The sequence below is a fragment of the Leuresthes tenuis genome, unplaced genomic scaffold (genome assembly GCF_036924035.1).
Source record: "Leuresthes tenuis unplaced genomic scaffold, fLeuTen1.0.hap1 SCAF_6, whole genome shotgun sequence".
Taxonomy (NCBI): domain Eukaryota; kingdom Metazoa; phylum Chordata; class Actinopteri; order Atheriniformes; family Atherinopsidae; genus Leuresthes; species Leuresthes tenuis.
Window position 1 is genome coordinate 11,787,037 of NW_027325360.1, and position 23,525 is coordinate 11,810,561.

A 23,525-nucleotide genomic window follows, 5' to 3' on the forward strand; every position below is an offset into this window, starting at 1 on the left:
GACGTGAGCCTCTCCTCAAAATGCCTGAGTCAGGGTGACTAGAAGGAATTGTGAAGGATTAAACGTGAAACAATGGCAGTGACGACAGCGGTATTGTGGACAAGACGAACTGATGCTATCTGTCAACCCTCTGATTGCATATTTACGGTCACTATCCATTGAATTTTGTTTTTGTGTCAAACGCCTTTAATGTGTACAAATACCTAGCCAGACATGCCGATTCTAAAGAACTGTAGCAAAGCCTGAGCAGACTGTCGCGTGCACATATAGCTTCTAACTTGTTCTGTGGGAGATCACAGCACATGTTAGTGTAGCTGAACTCATAGCACAGACGGCTTTATGTGACTTGATTGATGCAGATGATGCTGTAGTTGTAAAATCAGGATTTTATTAGAGTTGACTGAGCAACAGTCTTGTGCAGTACAGGCTTAATACAGGCTTAAGTGGAGTCTTAACTGGCTGATTTGCAGTCATAATTCCTGGTACATTAAGAAATAATATATGTGAATGAAACAAGTTTCACTGGCAATTTAGCTGTAATAATATCATACACTACACTATTGTTTTTACAAAATGTTGGACATTTGCATCACCTGAGTGCGTTAGTCTGGTTTTGAGAAATTTGATTTTGAATGATTTAAGTCAGGCTTATATACTGATAACTAGATGTTTTTATACTTTTCTCCTAGTTTCATGAAAACATGCCACTGGAAAAGATACATTTTTCTATCCAATTTTTTATTTTTTATTTTCCGGTTTATGCACAACACTTTTCCTCTTGCAGTTGACAAGGCTGGTTCTAAACCATCTATCCTCCGTGTGACAGTCAGACCACGGGGCTTCGTTGTTTTCGTCATCTGAAATGTTTTGAGGCAAAAAAAAAAAAAAACACATATGTTCAAGAGATCTTCAGATTTAACTCACAACTAAGATGCCCCAATCCACCTTGCAGTCAACCTGTCATTATGACCTCACATCCAGCTCCTGTATAGTCAGCGCTCCCCTCACAGTGATGTGAACTTCGCCAACAGCTCCTCCATTTCTTAGCGATGACACACTTGGGTGGTTTATTGGACAATCCTAAAAACCTGGACATCCTCGATTAGCAAAAGGATTTACCTATCATGGGATTGTACAGGGTGTGTGATTAAATGCACTTTTACAAAAGTTGAGTTACTGCTAACCTGCTAGGGCCACCCTCTCTTTCTAATGTTTCCCCATCCGCAGGCTGGCTATGCCACGGTCATAGTGCTCCTTGATAGTTAAATACACCACCTCCACTGTCCCGGACAGCAGCAAATGACTGTGGTCCTTGTTCTTCTAATGAGCCCAGAGGGTTTCTCCAACCAGAAGCTGCAGCAGGTAAAGATGTGGGTCATGTGCTCAGTGTGGCTGCAGAAGGACACTGCAACAGTCCAATCTGTGGGGAAATCGGTCATCCCCTTCTGCACAAGACGCTGGAGTCCAATCGCAAAAGGAGAGACCACCACAACAGTGACCTGGCAACTTTTTCTGTAAACAGAAGCCCGAGTGGTCAAATGGACAAACATCCTGAAAGAAGCGTCAAAGCAGAGGAAATACACTATTTCCGATCACAAAGCTGCACAAAAACAGGATGCAGAAATCTGTGAGTTGAGCCTTTAGCCTTGAGTTTAAGTGACAGGCGGTGTATCCATGCAAAAATATCCACAACTCATCATGTGATCCCTCAAGTTTACTCTAAAAAGCCTGCTGGAAAACTATGATTCACGCTGAAGATTGTGACTCCCCCTTAATAGATCATGTGCCTGTCTTTAAGTTATACAACAACTTGACTTGTGGCTCGCAATGTAAAAGTAGAGACCCACCGCAGACTGAAATTAAACATCAAATTCCCCTCAGTAAGATAGCTGGACTTGAAATCTTGGAGATGAAATGGTAGTGGTTGAATTCCAACAACAAAAAGGCAAAAAACATCTGTTCAGGTGTGGAAACCAAGATAAAGACTACTGCACAGCCACTGAAAAGATATAAGAGGTGCGGAGGGGGCGTGTTAGCTTGTAAAAAAAACATCTGTCACATCTGAAATGAAAAAGTGAGGAGTCGGAGTACAGAAGAAGATTAGCAGCAGTTGTACTGGGCTATCTGGAGATTATTACCAAGTAAAATCCCAGACCCTCTTATTATGCAGCTGATTACAGTTTGGCTTCATTACAATGTTGTTTTAGTTTTTTTCTTTTTCTATATGAATTTATATTAGTAAACGTTCAGATTTTTATGCCTTTGTTTGTTTTGACTCTCATTTGTATTTAGACCAAAATCAATTGCTTGTGATCTAAAACATCAAAATACCACTTACCCATTCTCAATTTAAAAGAAATAAATTAAATAAAATAATCAGGTTGTAGACATTTGTGGACAGGACATAAAAAATGTGCCACAACCCAGCAGCTTTATAGTTTAAACTAAAACCAAGCACATAGATATTTGCTTATCACACTGCAAAAGGAACTATCACACATTTATTTGAGTATCGTGTCCAACTGATCAGGGATCTTACAGTTTCCTCAGTTTTATGTATGCTGAAGTAAAGGAGAACAAAAAGCCAGTCTTTGGATATAAAAGCCAGTCTTTGGAGTATAATAAATAGCTTTAACGTGCCCTTTCTCTTGTTTCTCATGGTTTAATGACCCTAATTATAAAAGAGACAAAATGAAAAACATCAGTCTCACTATAAAGACGTTTTGTTTCAGCCAGGAATGTGCCATTCATTCCCACACCGAACACACTGAGAATAGCAGTGTCATCCATAAGCTGGTTATATTGAGATCTGTTGGATCTCTCAACAGCTGGGCCCACATCCAAACTTCATAAGGATGCAGCATCTTCAAACACATTTTAGGTGCTGCTACCACAATCTGTTCATTTTACTTTTTTTTTTTTTTTTTTTTTTTGTACCTCATTAGAAATTTGTGTTTAGAGTAACATATACAAACATTACATATTAATTAAGCACAAACTCTAAGCATACATTTGCATTTATCTAACCCCGTCTCCAGGACACTATCATCACCAGGAAACAATAAATCTTAATGGGTAAGTAAGCCTTAATGTCCCAGTCAGTGCCGCCTGGAGACGGTTGTTTCTCAGCAGCTCTACCCTTTCACGTCTGGTTAATCCAAACAAATCATGAAAATGATTTTTACTGGTACATATTTAGCTTTTCAAGACGTGTTTGGCGTTTCAGAGTCACAATAAAGCCCTCCTTATCTGGAAACCTTGAGGCTTCAGGCCTCCGTAACACAGATAAGTGATGGTTCCTGCGTGGAAATTCATTTTCACAATTATTTATCGGGCAGGAGATGAAGGACGAGCTTGACTAATTTGGCCTTGATTTTCACGGTCACGCTAAGAGCATCAGCAGACCCACGGTCACGCCGGCCCACGAAGTCATGTAATCAGCCGGATGAGAGACCCTAAAATCTTTAAGCGTTACGCACTGCCAACCTGACCTCCGGCTGCGACGACGCTCTGACGGCATCCAAAACAAAAGTTTCCAGCCCGCCAGCCTAAAATCCCCATGAATGGAAATTATGTCACCTAGGATTAAAAATGGCACGTTTTGTACTCACCTGCCCGATGAAAGAGAAGACGGAGCCCACTTCCCCTCTTGGGTAACGTTACGTCCGCTGGCTCGTCCCCGTGGTTTGTGTTGCTGAAGCAGGAGGCAGAGACACCTTAAGGCGGAAGGGAGCTCTCACACAACCGCCAGAGATGACGAGAAAAGATCGTCTGCAAGAACCGTTCGTTCAAGGCGAGCTCCTTCCCTTCGGCTATATATTACCTCAATCGTTTTGAAACAGCTGCCAGGCGCGCTATCCAGGGAGTGATATCGGCTTTCATAAAGCCACGGGGGTTGAGCGTCGTCAACACGCATGCCCAAATAACCCGTGACGCTAAGAGCCTGCCTCTTGCCCCGCCTTGGATTCGAGGATCAGCCAATCAAAATTGGCCTTGCCTATGACGCAGTACAGCCTCCCTTCCCAGCAAGATGTGAGGAACAGAGCCTGGAACGGTTTCTGTAATAATAACCTTCCTTGCATAAGCTATTTTTTTAATTTTTTATTTTTAATGCTGGTCCTACAGTTGCTTAACAAGTGAGTTCACTGTATCTTTAACTTATAAAAGAGTGCCTTTCTGTCGGCCTTCTGCTGGGATTTGGGGCATTGTTTTCCACCACAGTGCCACCCGATGGTTATTTATCTGCACTGCCTTGACTGGCCTGCATGCACACGTTTTGGATCAAGTCATTACTGTGGCATAACCTAGTTGAATAACATGGCTCATGCTGCAACCAGTGGTGGAAAGATATAAAGCACGTTTTGTCCAGATTTGCCCTTTTTTAAAATTTAATTTTGTTTATCCATTAATTAATTTATTTAAAATGTTGCATATTTTTTATTATAAGACTTATGCATCTTATAAGGCCGTTTTTTTTCTTATGGTCTTATAAAGCTTGCATATTAAGATGTATTAATGACCAAATACTTTCAAATTTGATTCTTCACATACATTTACTGCTAATATTTACACATTTAACTTTAGCACACATATATTATAACATGAAAAGGGTGTGTGCAAACGCATTGGTTTTTTTTCCACCTCTGTTGAAAGTGATAAACTCATACCACCTGATCTTTAAGAATTTAGAGAAAACATTGCTAGTGATTTCAGGCTAACAGGAGTTACCATATATTCATAAATCGTTCTTTGGTATTTTGAGATGTGATGTCAAATGAACTGAAGTCATACGACAGGTCAACAGCGACCTGCAGGCACATAATCTCCCAACACCACAATTTTTCAGTAAGTGATTAGAAATCAATTTGTTCTGATTCAACAAAGTGCTATCTTCATGTAAGCACAACTGAAACCCAAGTAGTTAAAGCTGTAAGCCCAGAGCGGTTTCTAACTCCTTCATCAACAATTACTATCACTTCTATTTAAATACAGTTCAGTAGTTAATATTGTTGCCACACAGTAGTTTGACACATATGCTGCATACAGTTTGATAATTTATTCACATGTTTAAATAGTCCCCAAGTGAGAGATCATTAATAATAATAATCATTAATAAACACAGGCATCATTTCATGTCATCTCACCTGACCCTCTAAGATCATGACATACATTTTCTTAAAAAAAACTACAACAAAACAGATGTTTAAAATGCCATTAAGTTCAGAGGATCTGGCAAGACTTGTAAGGTCCTCTCTGAATCCTTTGCAGTCATGAAGTTGACTCTTAATGTTAAATTTCATATTTTTGAAAAGCCTCAGAAGTCGCTTCTTCTTTTATTTTTTTTTTAGCTATAAATAAGGTTTTACCTTACAGATGTTATTTGGTTCTTGCTTATCTTTAATATTGTCAATCATTGCTCAGTTGTTCTGTACATTATTTCGCAACTTTAGACTTCCCTGAACTTAGTTCTGATATCATTAGCTGGTAACTTTAGAAGCACTTGTTGTTTTCTTATTATTGTAAAAGTTTAAACTGAAGACAGGACAAATATTTTACCAAGACACATGACGCAGATGCTTTCCTATGGTATGCAACAGGCTCAGTAGGTATCACACAGATAAAAAAAAGCCTTTTACTTAGTACAGTTCAAATAACTTGCTATGAAATTCAGCTCATAAAAAGAGTAAAATTTACCTTATTTTGAAAAAATTACTGCATGATGAATGGGCATATTAACATCTATATTTTTTCTTCTTTTATTTGCAATCAACACTTTTACATAAAGTTTAAAGGAAATTAATACAAACTCTCTAAGAAACTAAGAAGTTCAATACCTATAAAATGTTGGTATTTAAACTTTGGAGCTTTATTTAGGACATTAACGTGAACGTTTTTGCATACAATGCAAAAATGATAGAAGTATATCAAAACAAAGAAAAAATTAACACTAACACTGAAGTTTTTATTTTGGGTAGAAAGTCATCTGTCGTTATTTGTTTAATAACTGCTAAATTTTCAGTAGCATTTGTTCAGTTGCAAATCATTTTTAGGGTGTAATGGCGGTTCCTGCTGGTGGACTCGCTGGTGGAGGCCTCAGACTTTGCAATGATTTCTGCACCAACCACAGGCATAAATACCATGTATACAACTAACTTAACTGCATTAGGCCAGTTACAGGTACATCATGTTTGGTGACAGCCGTGTAGAACCAAACAGCAACCACAGCAGACTGCACAACAGAAACTTACAAAAGTTGTGTGCCAAAGCAAAAGGTTTCAGAAGACGGTTGTAAAGGAGTGAAAAAAGAGTGAGGCCTGCCAACAGGATATCATAGATTTAATAGATGGCTTAGCATTGTAGAAAGCTAGAGGGTAGCACCTGTTATGTACAGTAAGTTTAACTTTTGTTTTGGCCTTGACACAGACAGTTTCACCTGTGTCATGCACTGTCTCTGAGTATGATTTTATCTGCTGCTGCGCTCCCACACCAGATTTTGTCACACAGTTGCTGTTGTTTCCCCTCATTCCTTAAGTTATAGGAAAGAGGCCTCTGCTGACTCATACTTTCAATGGTGTGTGAAAAGGATCCAATAAAGCAGGCACGAGAACATATGTTCTTAATCATACTTTAATTAATTAGGTTTATAATAAAATAGATACATGTAGATATGTGTGTGTATCTGCTCAGATGGCCCATCTTCCAGTAATCCATAACACTATGTACCAAGATTATTTAGAAGCAGTCATAAGAAAGTGATATATTAACACAAACTAGCTAATTCTGAGACTTCAAATTGAACTTTTAACTACTTCTTGTAAAATGTGAACTTGCACAATACTGCTCACTGTGGTCTGAAGTTTGTTACCTGAATTTTGTTTTATTTTTATTCTATTTTGTTAGGTATCAATAAGAGGAACATATCTACAGCAGTTATTTCTATGACAGCAATATAATTTCCCCATAGTGGTTACTGTTGAACTTAACTGAATTTAACTGACTTGTTCACTCACAGTCGAAGATGCTTTGTCACAGAATGCAGAAATAGACACATTAAAAAGAAAAGTCAGGGCAGTTGACAACAACTTTAATGAACCGACATCACAAAGGTCCAGCTCTACTGCACATAATACTGTGGGACTTGAGTCAGCATGCTCACATACACTGAACCAACATGTTAAAGCCTTAATTCAGCATAGAAACACACTTTTAACAGTCCTTTTGCTTCTCCACAGCACTGTACAGATGCACAACTTTTCCAATCTGACCAGGTAACATAATCTTCCAAAACACACACAAAAAAAAGGAAATTTACTTGAACAATCTATTTAAATTACTAAACTTGATAAATATCAAACTGCTGAACACATAAACAAATATTCAGGTCTGGTCCTATTACATTAGTCAGTGCAGCACTGAGAAGACCAACACAATGCAGGATATAATATAACTAATAACTATACATATATACATACACACTGGTTCGCATCAGTAGTGTAACAGGTGCAAGTATCTACAGCGCATTTATTTCAGGCGTGTATAATACATAGTCATAAAATTGTAGTGCAAGCTAATTCACGCCACATATTTCATGACAAACATGCTTTAATTTTTTTTTGTCTTTGTTTGTACTTCATCCAGCGCTCTAAAAGCTCTTGAAGAGACTGCTGGTCCATGTGTGTGTTAGAGCACATTAGTGTTAAAGCTCGTATCCATGTGGGCTCAGGTCAAAGCGTTACTGCAAGCTTGATTCCTTGTTGGTTGCTGATCCTTTTTTCTCTGACTATAAAAGCACAAGGAGCTCTTCTGTTGCACTATCGTGGACACACAGTTTACCCAGGAAGCAGTCCTTTTAATCCACGTTGTAAGATACAGCTACCGGAGCATAGCGGGAAGTAGAAAAACGTCTTGTTTTCTGTATTTTTACAGTACCTACATTATGTACCAGCATGTCCTACAGTATACATTAATGTTAAGTTTGAGGTATGGGCAACGTGGATGAGTGTGCAGCGTTTGTATGTGAGTTGTGCTAATGAACAACTGAGAGCATCCACATTTTTTTATATCACATTTTCAAACAGCTGCATGGAGTTCATGATGTTCTCGTCCTGGAGATAAAGAATATGGAAAAACATCGATCAATGAAAAAGTCTAAAACAAACAAAAGTTCAGTTCACATCTTTTTTTTCTTCTAGTCGATACAGTGACAAAATTCAGGAAAAAACAATTGACTCAGTAATTGTAAATGGAACTATTACAACATGGCCTGTTGTTTGTTTACTGATGCATAAAGTGGTAAAACCCAACCTGATCTATTTCTTTAAAAAAAAAAAAACACACAACAAGAAATAACTTTAAAATGTTCTATTTGTGGCATCTAAATGTGGTGACATTCATTAAGGATTTAGCACACAGACACGATTTAACATTTAAAGAACATTTTACCATCAGTGACATCCTCACCTGAACTTCTTTTCAGCTTGCTCTTATGAGTCCGTTTTCACTGCCCAAAGCTATACTTATGCTCAATTATGTAGTGCTGAAGTCATGTAGTCTCACAAATATATTTTGTTGTTGTTGGGGTTTACTGGTGCCTTTTCTCGTGTATAATCCTTTATAAATGTCAAACTGGTTAAAAACAGCTTTAAAAGAGATAGTTGTGACTGAAGAAAACAGATCTATTAAATTACTTGATGCATGGAAAACAAAACATGCAGTTTGTGGTTTTCTCTTTATTCAAAGCTGTGCTCAAAACTATTTGTTCTGTATCACCTTACTATTTGGATGCATAGATACACTATTATATATACACATATTATACTTTAAGGGCTTTCCTTTTTTAGGAATAGTTTTCTGGTATTGTTACGAAAGAAAAAGCGAATATTAAAGGGAGTTCTTATTCCCTACAGATGATGCTCCTCCCAAACTGCTTGAAACACCTCGTTTGAAGTCCAGACTTCACGTTCAGACGTGCCAAAGTCACTGTGAAACGTGTATTCTCTACCTGGTGTAATATTGGGCACAAAGGAAGAGCACCTGCCTCACACCATCATTTTTTGATCAGTCCGCTGAAAACAAGGCATTATAACCAGAAGGTGAGGCAGCTATGTTTGCCATTTAGAAGACAGTGTTTTATTTTTTTACATAAAGGCATGTAAAACTTTTTTAGTAAATGCTCAAAATAAAACCTGTAACTGAGCCTGATATTGGCTCTTTAAAGTTTTGTTAGTTCTTAAAGGCTAAATTCACTTTATTATCCATATTTTTATTGAAAGATTCTCCAAAATTGCATCAGAGTTATTCAATAATGTTTAGGACTGTGGTAAGTTAGACACACAGACGAATAAACAGAAAATCAGTAATTTACTCATCTACTCATGTATTAAGTGGAAATAAGAGGTGAAAAAGCAGATTTGTTATCTTGTAAAAAATCAACTTGGATCCTTTTTTTTTTTTAAAGTTGTTTCCCAATTTCATCATGAATGATTGATAGCATTTGTGCTGGGGAACTGTTTTCTTTTTCAGTTTCTAAGCAGATGCATGCCAGAGGAAGTTTGAGACCCACTCTACTAATGCCATGTGAGTCAGAGCTCTACGGATGTTTACAGAACAAGCAAACACAACACGAATGAGCCCACATAGTTTAATCTAATCATGAAATGAGGAAGAAAAGTGGTAATCAGAAAATCCTACACAATATGATTCACTTTTTGTGGCCAACAAAAAAAGCCAGTAATCAAACTTCTCTTGTTCTCAATGATAACATCTTCTCCCAGCCTTTCCACCTTTGTCCTCCACTGAGAACCAGTTAACATTTTATAGCTTTCTGCGCTGTAAAAAAATGGTTTTATTATGCTTTTGTTTTTCATCTGCTGCGAAAGACCAGAGACATGATTGCATCAGTGTAGATTCATTGAAGCGACATCAACTGACCTATTAAAAAAAAAAACATCGTGCAGGTTGCATCACTAATGAGCACATCACAAGGAAACGTTGTATTATATAATGACAGCTTATTTGGAGAAGCTGCTAAAACAGCATACGGCACTGTGTAATAACCTTGAGCCACGTCCTCATTTCTTTACATTTTGCTTCCAAGGAGCCAGACTTTATTTGTAGATTTTTAAAGTGATCATGAGCAATAGTTCTCCAGACTTTCTGTGGGTCTTTTCAAGTTTTTCTTTGGATATTGGCTGCCCTACTTTTGAGCACATGGTTTCACTCATTTTCAGTCCAGAGCTTGTATCTGGCCATTTCAAAGGAATAGGTCTTTGATTTTTTTTTAAGACACTTAACTGCAAACTATGAATCATTCAAGCATAAAAAGGCATCTAACTCAACGGATGAACCAGTGTGGTGTCTATACATAGCAGACAACTTAGCAAAGAACCAATTTTGAACTGTATCCTTAGGCACTGTGTTACTAGCAGCCTCTTGCAAAAACACATCGTTTTGTTTTAGTCACACTTATAAAAAATTAAAAGGATAACACAGTTTGACAAATATGAAATATTACTTTTGCACCAACAAGATGATTCCCAAAGAGCTGTTTGCCATAAAGTTGGCATATCTCAGCACAGTGTGCAGTGCATCCTTAAAAATAAGAAGAAACTGGACAAGTGGATGAAAGAAGAAACCTCATCAGAAAGGGTCTCCATGTAAGGGTGGCTGTCAGGAAGCCATTCTTTAGGACGAGAAACAGGGTAAAAAAGGCTGAGGTATGCCCAATGACACAAGAACTGGACCTCAACCTCATTAACAACCTCAACAGATGAATCAGAAATCTTTGAAAAGGCGAACACTGAAGCTGACTGACCATAAAAGGTTATGACTGATACATTTCTGCTTTAACACAGAAAATAGTTTACTTGATAATGTGACGAGTGGAGGTTTACTCTCTTTTCCTTCATGTTGTAGAAATTGTCTTAAAGCACTTCCAGTCTCTCTGGTTTTGGGTCTTGACACAGTACAATGAAAATGACATATTTGGTTTTCATCACTGCCTCGAAAATGGACAGGAATTAATGTTTGCCTGCAGCTGGAGGAAGGGCGTATACAACATGACTGACATATGACAGGTTTTTTTTCCCCTCTGGTGTAGGTGGTTCTGTGTTTAACATACTTTCTGATAAAGTTTATTAGATTTTCTGTCAATCAGTACTGCACAGGCTGTATTTGTCTGGCACATTTTGTGCTTTTTAGAAGCTTTCTGTGTCGTTCTGAGGGGGGGGGGGGGGGGGGGGGTGCTTTTCCCGGACAAGTCTGTGTAGTGTCTGATTAACTACATAAATCCTGCTGTCACTGACACTGAATCAGGGACCCTGAGCTGTTATACACTATTTGTGTTGCTGAGTAACTGTGAGGTGACTTTGATAGTGCAGCAAAGGGCATCTGTTTGTGCGTGGGACTGAGTGAAAAAGCATGAATCACCTTCTGACAAGTCTCTATGAACTCTTCGATAGTCACTACACCATCTCTGTTTCTGTCCATTTTCTGTTGGAAAAAGAAACATCACACGCGTCAGTCAGAGCCTTTTTTCAGAGAAGATGTCTTGTGTATTTGTTGTTGTTTTGTGTGTGTGTGCGCATGTGTGTGTGTGTGTGTGTGTGCATTCGAAACCTGGAAGAACTTGTCAACATGCTCAGAAGGTGCTTCATCCCGCACACAAGGGTAGGTGTACCTCCCCATCATGTCATAGATTGACTTCATGATGGTAAGCATCTCCTGAGGAGAAAAGACAGAAGCAAGTGAAAAAACAATCCGTTTTCATCCACTTTGTCTACCTCGTATCTGACAGACCTCGAGCGAAGTTATGTTTTTCTGGTTTCCCAGTTTGTTTTCCCAAAAATCTCTTGTGATTTGTTGTGTACTCAAATAATCAAACATTATGGCGTCACCTCCTGAGATGGGATAGGTTCAGTTTGAGACTTGTTATCCATTCAACATCTGAGTTTTGAGACTTTTTGCAGACTTTAGTTTGAGAAATATGAACACGTTTTTCAGTTATATCCATTGTAAATTCAACAAGAATTTCCAAAATGTTTGACAGTAAAAAGTTATGTAATAGCAGCTGTGGCACGAAAAAAGTATTCTATTAAAGTTCAATATTGAAATAATAATTTGTTTTATTCTATCAAAGCCATCCACAAGCCCAACCTGGGATAAAGGTGAGGTTATATCAGGGTACCTCAGATGGAGGCAAATATGGAGTGATTCATTAATCAAACCTACATGTCGCTGCACTGCGCAGGAAAACCCACATCAAAGACAAACACTGTCTTCTTAGATATAACAAATGTTTGCACAAAATTGCAACACATCACTTTTAAAAATGGTAGTAGTTTGAATATTGCTATGATCAGAACAAATAAAGAAATTAAATGAAAATCAAATGAAAATCATGGAATGCAAAATCATGAAAAATGATAATCAGCCTTATTCAACATAGAGTGCCCTCTTGTTACCTTGATGTACAGCAAATGCAGAGACTGATAAAGGCATTCACATCACTAACAATGACCAGTAAGTTATTGGTGTCCTGTAAAGTACTGCTGCTACTCACAGCAGGAGTGAAATAAGAGTTATATTAGCTATTAAACATTCTTTTTGAGTCTTTTGAACCGATCGAAACCAAAACTATAATAATGACCAACTTTTTGATTCAGTCAGCAACAGGAACAACACTTTACTGAAGCACTAGTTTTTTTCTGGTGGGGTTTAAACAATGATATTTCTTGGTTGGGTGTATAAAACGATGATGTTTGGGTCTAGAATATATTCTCACTACAATGTAACCATCACCCTCATGGATGGCATTTTGCTAGTTTCCTCACAACAACATTTTGTCACTTTGGTTTGTCTTTAGGCATTAACATAATTTTGTCAAGTTTAGAAATTAAAAAACACTTGGGCTGGTTTAAAAAAATAATTGTGGGTAAGGCTCAAATATGCAGCTGCTAGCACAACCACTAGAGGTCTCAAATATTTTTCAACATGATTAAAGGTCATATCCGACTGCAAGAACAGACAACTCCTGAGCGCGTTTAGGCACGGTGAAAGTCTGCTCAGTTTTCAGGGTCCCTTCAGGCATGGGCAATATGGTAAAAAGCTTTTTTTTTTCTTTTTTTTTTACATGTGTAGCTCGTACTCTAAAAGTAAAACAGTTTAGCATGCCATTCTCCATAAAAGCTTAAAAGCAATGTGTGTGTGTAAGAAGTATAGCTACACTTGGTCTCACAGCTCTGAAGGGTCTCGCAATTCATTTCTTTATTCCCTTCATGGTTACGACCCCAGATGACTCCATGTCAGGCAAGTAAGGAAGAAAGATGACTTCCATGACAGACATGAAAGAGCTTCTGAAATTGCTGTCCAATTGAAATGTATAAAAATGTACTTTTGTTTGCTTTAAATCAACAAGATATAATGTGACTATCATAAAAAAATATTTTTGGTGTCTAAAACTGTTAAAGTTGAGCACAATCTAGTTGGTTGTACATGCTAAATGCAATGAAAGTTTAAACTAGATTGACTAAAACTACTGCACTGTAGTAATGATCAGGGTGTCCTGTCCAAACCTATAGTTTCAGTCAGGAATGAAAACAGAAAGGGGATATCATCTGAATATATTTCAATGGTAATTTTTCATTAACTTTTCATTGTAAAAAGTTATGTGGCCCACTTTCACACACCTCTTTGGTGATGTAGCCATCTTTATTAATGTCGTAGAGGTTAAAGGCCCAGTTGAGCTTCTCTGTGACTGAACCTCTGAGCAACACCGACAGGCCAATGACAAAGTCCTCAAAGCGGATTGAACCATTTCTGTCAATGTCGAAAGCATTGAACAGGAAGTGAGCGTAGGTGGTTGCATCTATGGAAAAAGAAACAGAACATTGATTTAGTCTGCTGCTGAGAAGACAGAGTGAAAGATGCCCTTTACAGCAATCAGCCCCAACATTAAAAGCACTGACAGGTAAAGTGAGTAACACTGCTCGTTGTGTTGCAATGCAATTTTCTTTGGGGAAAACCTGCCCTGGCATTCGCATGGATGTAACTTTGACACTTGCCACCAACCTAAACATTTTTGTAGACCAGTCATTCCCATGACATTGTAATACCTCTCTACTATAACAGCAGGACAGCAGTAAGATGCACAGAAGCTACACTAGGAAGGACCCAGTCTCTGCAGAATTCCATCTGATAGGATTTAATCTGTGTCTGTATCTGTGAGAAGTCCAATTCACAAAGACCCACCCCACAGCCCTCAGGATACTAAGGATCTATTGTTAATGTCTCTGTGTCAGACTCTCCAGCATCCACGATGGTACGCAGGTCTCATAATATGGTTAAAATGCATAATTGTAAAGGTGCCATTATTGCTGAACCGTGCATACAGGTGTTTGAGCATCATATGCTGCCACTCACACCTTCTTTTTTTCAAAGATGGCCTTGTTTAGGTCAATAAGACAAATGACATTCTGCAATGAATATGAAAGCAGACATGAAATAATTAAAGATCTTCCCTTGCACTACTAAATATTTCCCACCAACATCTCTAAGAAAATTAAATGCATCCCTTTATGGTAATCCTTTATGGTAGTCCCTTAAAATACAAGGAAGACAGGAGAGATTGTTTTAATGTCTAACCTCCTTGGGGAAAGAACTGAGAATAGATGGACTTGAATGTCTCCTCATCAACCAGTCCACTGGGACACTCCTGCTCAAGACAGGAAGAGATACATATATATCAGAATAATTCACCTTACAATGGCAATTAAAAGCATCTAGGCAGCATCCACACATACGTTCTTGAAGCCTCGATACAGAGACTGAAGCTCCTTCCTGGTGAACTTGGTCTGTGCCTGCAGCTGATCCAGACCCTCTGGCTGATGACGCACCGTCGACAGTTCCAAATCACTGTCACTGCTATCTGTAGGAGGAAGAGACGGAGCCAGAGAGGGATGTATAGACAGACAGGAAGGGGGGAAGAAAGGAGAGAAAGAGAAATAATGTAGAGAGGGAAAGATAGAGAGAGAAAAAGGAAGGACGAGGCAGACACCGAGTGAATGGTTGCAGGCCAACATTTGGGGGGTGAGGGTGGGTTTACACATTCATCAGGACGGCAGGTGGGGAAAACGTAAGAGTTCAAGAAAAAGAATTTGGAAAACTGTGTGGAAGATCAAAGGGCAGGTGACAAGGAAGTAAAGAAAGAGGAGGGGGTACTTTCTTTAAGGCGGCGGTGTCACCAAACTAGAATCTTTTAATGCATCCTTATTCAAAAAGGCCACTGCAGAAAATCTAAATGTGAGAAGCTCATTTCAATCTGCTTTTAAAATCACAAAGTAATTGTTGCAGCAGTATTGGCCAGCAGTTCACACACGCTAAGAGAAAGCACTGCATAACTGGTAAAAGAAAACTAAAAAAAAAAAAGAGGGGGGCTGTTTTCTCAAAGTAAGCTTGGTTTCTGTTGTTCCATACTCACCATCTTTAGACAAAGAGAACAGAGGAGGAGGGGTGTTGACACCGAGATGAGGTGAAAGAGAGTAAATGGAGAACAGTGGGAGAGTGACAGTAAGAGAAAGAAAGAACAAAAGAAAACAAGTCAAGGCATGTTGGACGCCGAGAGGTTTTTATATTGGTACTGGGGAGTTGAGGGGAAAAGACTGTTGTTATCCAGCAGAGCAGTGAAACATAATTTACACTGGAATGTCAACCAAAAAGCAGCAAGACTGGAACTGAAGCTGGGAGGGGATCCAGTCCGAGGTCACATTATTCCATTAATTTCAGGTTTGTTGACTCCAGTGAAAATTAAGAAAGAGATTACTTCTGAACTCCTAAAACCAGATGATGAAGCTCCTATGACGCTCAACCAATAATTCTGGTTTATTTTCAAAGTAACAAACATTTTTCCTTGAAGCATATAAATGAATTATTAATCTCGGTTCCAGAGTTTCAGCATTAACAACTTTTATCTTTTTCTTCAGAACTTTTGACAACTGCAGACAAAAAAACTAAAGTATGTGGAGACATTTAAATAAATTTTTCATTAACTAAACATTCGTCATCTTGCACTAAAATAATTTGTCCGTTGATCAAAACTCATTACTTTTGATTTATCGTGATTCTGCCTTTTTTTTGCATCTTGGACTTTCCTGTCATGTACATTCTTGTACCAGAATTTTGCCAAGACTTGTGACTCTAAATCTCTTATTTCACTAAAACAGAAATGCCTGAAAACAAACCAAAATAATCCCACACAGCACAATATGTCCACAGATATCAAACATAAACTCAGCAAACACGGTTTATGGTTAATCTTCACAGTCGGTTTCTAAACACTGCTGTGAGCTCTGGGATTACATGATTTTATTCTCTGTTTGCTTGAGCACCGCTGGACTCCAAGCCATAGCTATACTTTGGGAAAACCTTTGGGGAACAGCACCAGACCCTCTCAATTTTAATTTTTTAGTGAAAAAGATTCAAACATAAGAAAGGGTTTGACTAAGTGTTATATTCTACCTAAGATCACAGGAGGGGTGATCCTGTATTTGTATTGCACATGAATTTACTTACAGACTGCACACTACAGACCTGTAAGTTATTGTGTTGTAAGATACATCCACTGACAGTATGGGTTGCATCTGCAAGGATGGTCATGCTCATGTGCCCTGTAATATTAGCTTATAGTAGTAGTTGGAAATAATCACAGTTCAAAAGATCTCAAAATTGTTGCTTACTCCTTCCCCAACTTAACATCTTTCTTGTTGAGTGTGCAAATGCACCATCATCAAATTCCCCTGTATAATGCAGGTTCAGTCAAAGGTTTGAGAAGATATACCCATACCTCCAAAAGAACTTGGGCAGAGCCAAGAGGATCCTACATAAAACCCTGTTGTATGCAAGTCTGTCTCCATTTTATTGTCACGTTTATCAGCCTTTTTTATTTGAACTACAGAATGATTTGATTAGAATCAAGCTTTTCTTTGGCACAAATGATGAGATACTGTCATAAACATGTTTGTATAAGAGTAAAGATAGTCTATAGTCTTTGATAACACAACAGAGAACTGATCACACTATTCATCTTTGAGAAAAGATCCCAGATGCTGTTGTTATCATGAACACAAAAATTTCTTTGGAGTTGATCAATTTCCCACATATTCAGCTTTAGTGCTTTTAAATAATAACTAAAGCAACAAAAGTGTCTTTTTGCACAGCTAAAAACAGACTGCAAGTAATACTCCATTAACTTCTGTTGTGTTCAATCCTAAACATGATCAGCATCTCTGCTTACTTTCATGCTTACTATCATGAATCTTAGTAAGGCAAATGTTTTTTTCTGGCTCAAAATGGCAGTAATTAGCTACAAACAGTTTAAAGACTCCGTGTCATAGGAATGTTACCTGTCTTCTGTTCACTTTTAACATTACTGTCAAAAATGATTGATCACTCTTCTCTGTAACTGCTGGTTATTCAAAATGTTTGTATTTTGAATACAGCTATCAGTATTCAAACAAACTTTCTAATTCTCCCTAATTGGAATCTTAACCTCTGCCAGCATGTGATAATCTACAGCTTTATGAAGTTGCAGGGCTTCTTAAAAAAAACCATTTATTTCTTGCACAGATGGAGCATTCTTGGATTCTGGTTGGTCCACTCCAAAATCCTGTTGCTCTACTTTGTGAATCTTTGTTTTGATTGCACTGACTGTTGGTTTCAGGCCACTGCTACTTGTTATTTTTCTGATATTTTACTCAAAAATCTTACAATAATTCTCTTTTCAAAGGATCAAGGTCCAGTTATCACCACCAAAGCCATCCTGCACAGTAATCTTCACCATATTATATTATATCTTAAGTCTGATAATCCAGTGGACTGTGCACAAGGCAGGTCTTTGAGCAAGGAGGACTCACCTAAACAACTCAGACACACAAAAACTTACCTAGACTAAAAAGACAGGTTTGAGTCATCAGTTCTGTGGACAGATGTGATAAAACAGAGATGGGTGGACACTAGGATGTGGCTATTACTCGTTGAAAGAAACAAAGACCATTCAATTATCATCACAGTTAATCATGGAGATAGGAATGTGATGCTTTGGGCTATTTTCAGCCAGCAGCCTACGCACCCTATATGACGAAAACAGCACCTTGAGGAATGACAGTCCGCAGTAAAAACTGTCCTTGGACAGTTCTGACCAGACAACAATATGATACATAAAGTTAAGAATTGGTAAATATCAACAAATTATGGGTGGTCCATTCAGAGTGCAGACCTGAATTCCATCCAGAATCGGTGGAAGTAACTAAAGACCAGACTGACTGTCTTTACACTTGTAAATCATTACAGAAGTGGTTTCAAAATCCCACCAGAGAAATGCAAAAATGAATAAATAAATTGTTAGCAATTATAACAACAATTTGACGTCTGTGATGGCAAATAAAGTCGAAGAAGAGGTGATTGATAAAACCGTGTGTGACATTTTTAGTAAGACATTTTTATTCAAAGTTTTTCATTTATATTTTAGCTCAGGGTTTTACTGCAATTTCCAGCCAGAAATAGCTCGTTATGCAAATATTTTCACTGTAAATTAAAACTTTGCATGGGGTTAACTCAGTGATCTCAGGGATCACAGACAGGGGTTTTCAATTCTGACACTGCTGGTGTTTTCATGGGATCTGCTGACACCGCAAACTAAAATTAATTTAACCCTTAAAATGACCCTAACGTCAAATCCCACATTATTACTTATCCTTTGTATCCTTCTCATGTCTTTAAAAAAATATCTCTGGGTGGAATAAAATAATCTCTCCAGGCTCTCTCCAGCCCTCTCATTTGACGTCATTCCTCCTTATCCTTACTACCCCGTCCCGTGTTGTCTCACCGGTTTCAGTGATGTCGATCAGGCCCAGCAGGTGCATCAGCTTAAGGAACATGATCACAAGGCAGACGATACCAACTGTCTGAAGTCCCTCCGTCTCCCATCTCACACTCATCTTCACCTCTGCTTCGAGCTTATCTTCCCCGGTCCTTTTCTTTCTTTCTGTCTTCTACATAACTGGACTTAATCTACGCATTCATTGAATCCATTGGTGTCTTCCAGTCTCTCACAGTCTGTTCCTCTTCTTTATCTTTTCTGTCTCTGAAACAGTGTCACTCACTCATCGCTCCTTTTCTGTCACATTTCTATCCCCTGCTAACTCTGTTACTCTATTTAGCCCTCCCCTTCTGCCTTTTTAATTGAGTGTATTTTTTTCTCTGTGCTCTCTTGTGCTCCAAATGGAGCTCACCGGATAACTCCACAACTAAGAGGAAAGTGTGATTGTCCGCCTCCTTCGGTAAGGCCAATTTGTTCAGACGATTGCTGTAAAAATGTCTCAAGGAAGACAGAAAAATTCACCCCAAAATCTAGGAAATCCACAAGAAATGCAAAAAACTCAACCACAAATGTTTTCCTTTCTTTAGTTTGTAGAAGGTAGTTTTGATTCCTCCAAAAGTATCCCTCTTCTGCAGTTGCACACAAAACTCATATCAAAGAGTTCTGTGAGCCATCACAGACCGAACAACTGATCATTTGCTATTTCCTCCCTCCATCACATTAATTTTTCTCGCCTGAAAATTAACCTGTGAACTCCTGCGGAACAGTAGAGAATTCACTCTCATTTTCATCACAAGAACAAAAAACAGACAACAATACCATAACATCACTCTGTATCAGAGCTTTGACAGGTCAAGATGAACAAAGCTTTGAGTTCATTATGCAAAACATGTTATAGAAAATGATCATTTGTCTTTAAGGAACCAGAGAGGGTGCTGACAAAAGGTTAACAGGTGTCCTGAATCTCATTTTCCCTCTCAGCTCCGCGATCCACTTTCTAATTGTTCCCGCATCTCTCTTGGGGTCTGTAGCACAGATATAACGAGTGGAGTCCTGCAACACAGTCATGTAATAAAGAGAGATGGTGAGGAAACGCTCCCTCGGGCCTTGTGACGCTTCTTCAGATCCTATCTCACTGTCTGCCTCCCCCTAGTGGAAACTAATGAAACAGCAGGAACATCTCACATAAACTGAAACAAGAGGCTGTTGTTTAAGGAGGAAACCTCAACCTCCAAAGTGATAGTTTCTCTTTTTATTCATTAAAAATAAAACAGCCAGACTATAGATAGACAACAAACTTCCCTACAGTTAGAATAACTTCAGACTTCTGTAGAAGATCACTGCTGTGAATAAAGTAGTAGAATTCAGGCAAGGCTATCAACATTTCTGTTATCCGGTCTTTGAGCCTCGAGAACACAGAAACTGAAGTAAGCAAATTATATTGCAACAATGAAATAGAAGAAAAAATATAAAAACAGTATTTTAAAAGTTTGAACAAATATGCATTCTATGTCTTATGTTATTTCCTAATAATGATAATAAAAAAAGAGTGACTTTGGAGGCCAGTTTTAATATGCAGCCTTAACTCAGATACCGCCTTATGGAAAATTTTACAAATAACTAGTTTGGCTACAGTTTGGTAATGAGATTAGATTTCTTTAAAAGGAAAAGCATCTTGAAGGGTCTGTCAGACCTAAACGAACAAATGATCGTGTTGGCACGTACTTCAAAGAGTTTAAGATTAAAGAATCTTGACTTATTGCAAACATATAATATTATTAAAAGATTGAGGCTGTCAGGCGACATGGCGAACAAACGCGATTCTGAATTAACTGCAGAGGCTCAGAAACACCAGAAACAAACAGAAACAAAATAATGTAAAAAGTAATAAAATGGATTTGCAAACCACTACATTCTGTTTTTATTTACTTTCCCACAGCATCCAAACTCTATTGGAAGGGATGTTATGCTTAAATGTTTATGTTGAACTGCTGCATCTTTATTTTTGAGTAGAATTAGTAAAATTGTAAGCTTCAATATAAAGTGTTTGTACTGTGTTAAAGAAGCTAAAAGCTATCTAACAGCTGTAAGCAAATTAAACTCATCCCGTTCCTCATTTCTTCTCAGTCTTTCCTTTCAGAGTAGTGATATGACTCATTATTTAAAATATCCACACCCAGAATCAATTGCGGAGTAGAAAATACCAGACATTGGTATCAGAAAGTCTCAAAATAATGCTTGTACATCTCTAATGAGAAGGCTTCCTCTGGCATTGATGTCATCCCAAAATAAACCTGAGCTGGACTGAATCCAAAATCGACATCAGACTGAGACAGCCATCAGCCAGCCAGCAGTTTTGTTTAAGATTAGGTCCCATAAATGGACTTAAAGTATACATACACATACATGCTTAAACATAAACAAGAGTTGATGTGTGCATTTCTAATGGGGCAAATTTAAAAGGATCTTTTGTTTTCATGTTGATAATATGAATATTTTTAAGAAATAATGACCGCAAATGATTAATCTGCTGATTAGTACAATATCTAACCCTACAGCTGATGCTTCCTGTCATTATCAAACATATAATAATGCTTAAATGATCAATCTTCCTGGCATAGAGACTTCACGTGAGTGAGGGGGAACTTTCTCCTTTTGGTGTCCCTCTTTACACAAACTTCCCTCTGCACAGTGAAGCCCAAACCAGGATGTTCAAGAGGGAATCGCTTTGCCTGCATTTTTACCTAAAATGGACTAAAATGTTCTCCAAACACACAGACAGGAAATGAGACAGAGTGAAGCTGATGAAATCTTTGCTTGAATTCCATTAAAAAAATGTTGTTTAGACAAGAACGAACTAAGAATTTTTTTTAAGGAAATAATAACATTTAGTGCTGTAACCATGATGGCAGGAAGGAGCAGAAACCATCTATTAAGTCATAAACTAAACTCTTTTTGCTGTATATTACTATATTATTCTCACATTTCACATTTAAACAAGCAATCGGTGCTTTGAATTCTTCCACAGTGTTACAGCAGGTAAACTGAGAATAAGAAGCCATTTGTTCCCTGTTGAGTTCCTTCCTTCTTTTTTCCTAAAGCAACCACCAGATTTGGACACTACCTTTTAACAGGTCTTATATTCACACATCAGGAACTTTCACACGATTTAAAAGATAAATTTCGAAGCAGTTAAACTTTCCTATGAACATGTGAGTGCAAGTAATATGAAACTAAAGTTATTCAAATTACTAGATCAATGAAAAATGAATCTGTAATTATTCTCAGTGAACTTTAACACCCTACATTTAAAGGTTCCAGTATTTCACTTTCAGCTTTAATTATCTTATATTTTTACACAATAGTAAAATATAACATAAAAAGACTCTTCTTCAGATATATAAGAAACTATTCTTTGATGGAAAAGCTTTCATTAATCAGTAGAAAAATTATTTAAAAAAAAAAAGTGAGATAAAGTGGTAAAATACTTTAAATCTTGAGCTTTGAAAGTTTTTTCTTTTATTAAAGGGAAATTAAATGAAAAGGACAATATATATTGGCTATTGGCCAAATGTTTTTCTTCAACTTTGTTATTGGTTTTGGCTCAGAATGATGTTAATGATACAGTCTCATGATGCTGTAACTTTAATAAAATTCTGTCTCACAGGCTTGTAGGATGAGATAATAGTTATTATCGACTACTTAATTCGCACGTTTGACTAGTGTGAATTTCCTAATGTCCTTACTCCTTCAAGTCAGGGAAAATTTAGTGTAAGTTACAATTTGTTGATAAATTAAAATAGTCCAAGTAGTAGTTTTGGTAGCTTTACACGTCACTGTTTATCTAAAATATAAAAAAATCAGGCAGAAATTACGAGCATATCTAGTACTCGCGGCACCACTACACCTCCCAAATATAAACAATGATGCAAGATGCATAATTCAATATAGCAAAGAATAACCCTAAAAGTCCGAACACAAATTGATTGTGCACAAGAGTGTGACTGTCATCTTTAACAGATCAAAAAATTTTTTAGAACAAAAGTAAATCTGGACCACAATGAGTCTGATAAATCTGTTTCTATCATAAGTCAGTCATCAAGGAGAAAATATCTGCGCCTGTGGATTCTAAAAAGTCAAATGACGCACATGTATAGTGTAATCTTTTTCCTAAATAAAATGCATGTGCATGTAAATCATCAATTCAGTCAGAACCCCTTTCATCAAAAAGATCACTCTAACCATGTATAAGGTAGCAATGTATAGAATTGAATACACTATGTATTTAGTGGTGTGACGTTCCGAAGTACAGTAAGGAGCAGCATCAGTGACGGATGTGCAGGAGCTGTCAGAAGACTCAAAAAAGTACGAGCAACAGCTGGTCAACTACTTGGACTGCCTGAACTATAATGACTCTGGATCTTCCAAACAGTTAAACACGGTGAAGATGATGACCCTGCAGCTGGTAAATTAGTCCCTCTGGGAGATGATGAGGAAAGTGATGAAGAGGCTGGAATGAGGATGAAGAAATATGACGAGAATTTTGGAGGCAACAGACGGATTGCCAGTGTCCTTCAGGATCCTGGAGGAGTAATCTAGGCTCCACATTTAGGTGGCCTCAGAGAAAGCCTGTTCGATACTGCATGTATAATTA

At 37.8% G+C, this 23,525-nt stretch overlaps 2 protein-coding genes across 8 annotated transcripts in view; both read right to left on the reverse strand.

Annotated features, from left to right (window-relative positions):
- Positions 1-3,898, reverse strand: part of slc23a2 (solute carrier family 23 member 2) — a 38,982-nt gene extending 35,084 nt beyond the window's left edge. For 4 of the 5 annotated variants that reach the window (XM_072387633.1, XM_072387634.1, XM_072387632.1 and 1 more), the window contains exon 1: positions 3,612-3,898. Coding sequence is in view for 1 of the 5 variants with exons in the window: in XM_072387630.1 (XP_072243731.1) it covers positions 3,492-3,561 (70 nt within the window). In the remaining 4 variants the exon portion in view is untranslated. The other variant, XM_072387630.1, reaches the window with a different exon arrangement.
- Positions 3,899-7,071: 3,173 nt separating this feature from the next.
- Positions 7,072-23,525, reverse strand: part of kcnip3b (Kv channel interacting protein 3b, calsenilin) — a 50,399-nt gene continuing 33,945 nt past the window's right edge. For 2 of the 3 annotated variants that reach the window (XM_072387614.1, XM_072387616.1), the window contains 6 exons: positions 14,799-14,923; positions 14,641-14,710; positions 13,686-13,864; positions 11,617-11,721; positions 11,428-11,490; positions 7,072-8,105 (listed from right to left, as the gene is read on the reverse strand). In XM_072387614.1, the coding sequence (XP_072243715.1) occupies positions 8,058-8,105; positions 11,428-11,490; positions 11,617-11,721; positions 13,686-13,864; positions 14,641-14,710; positions 14,799-14,923 (590 nt within the window). In that variant the 3' untranslated portion in view covers positions 7,072-8,057. Of the gene's footprint in view, positions 8,106-11,427; positions 11,491-11,616; positions 11,722-13,685; positions 13,865-14,640; positions 14,711-14,798; positions 14,924-18,877; positions 20,023-23,525 lie in introns of those variants that run through there. The other variant, XM_072387615.1, reaches the window with a different exon arrangement.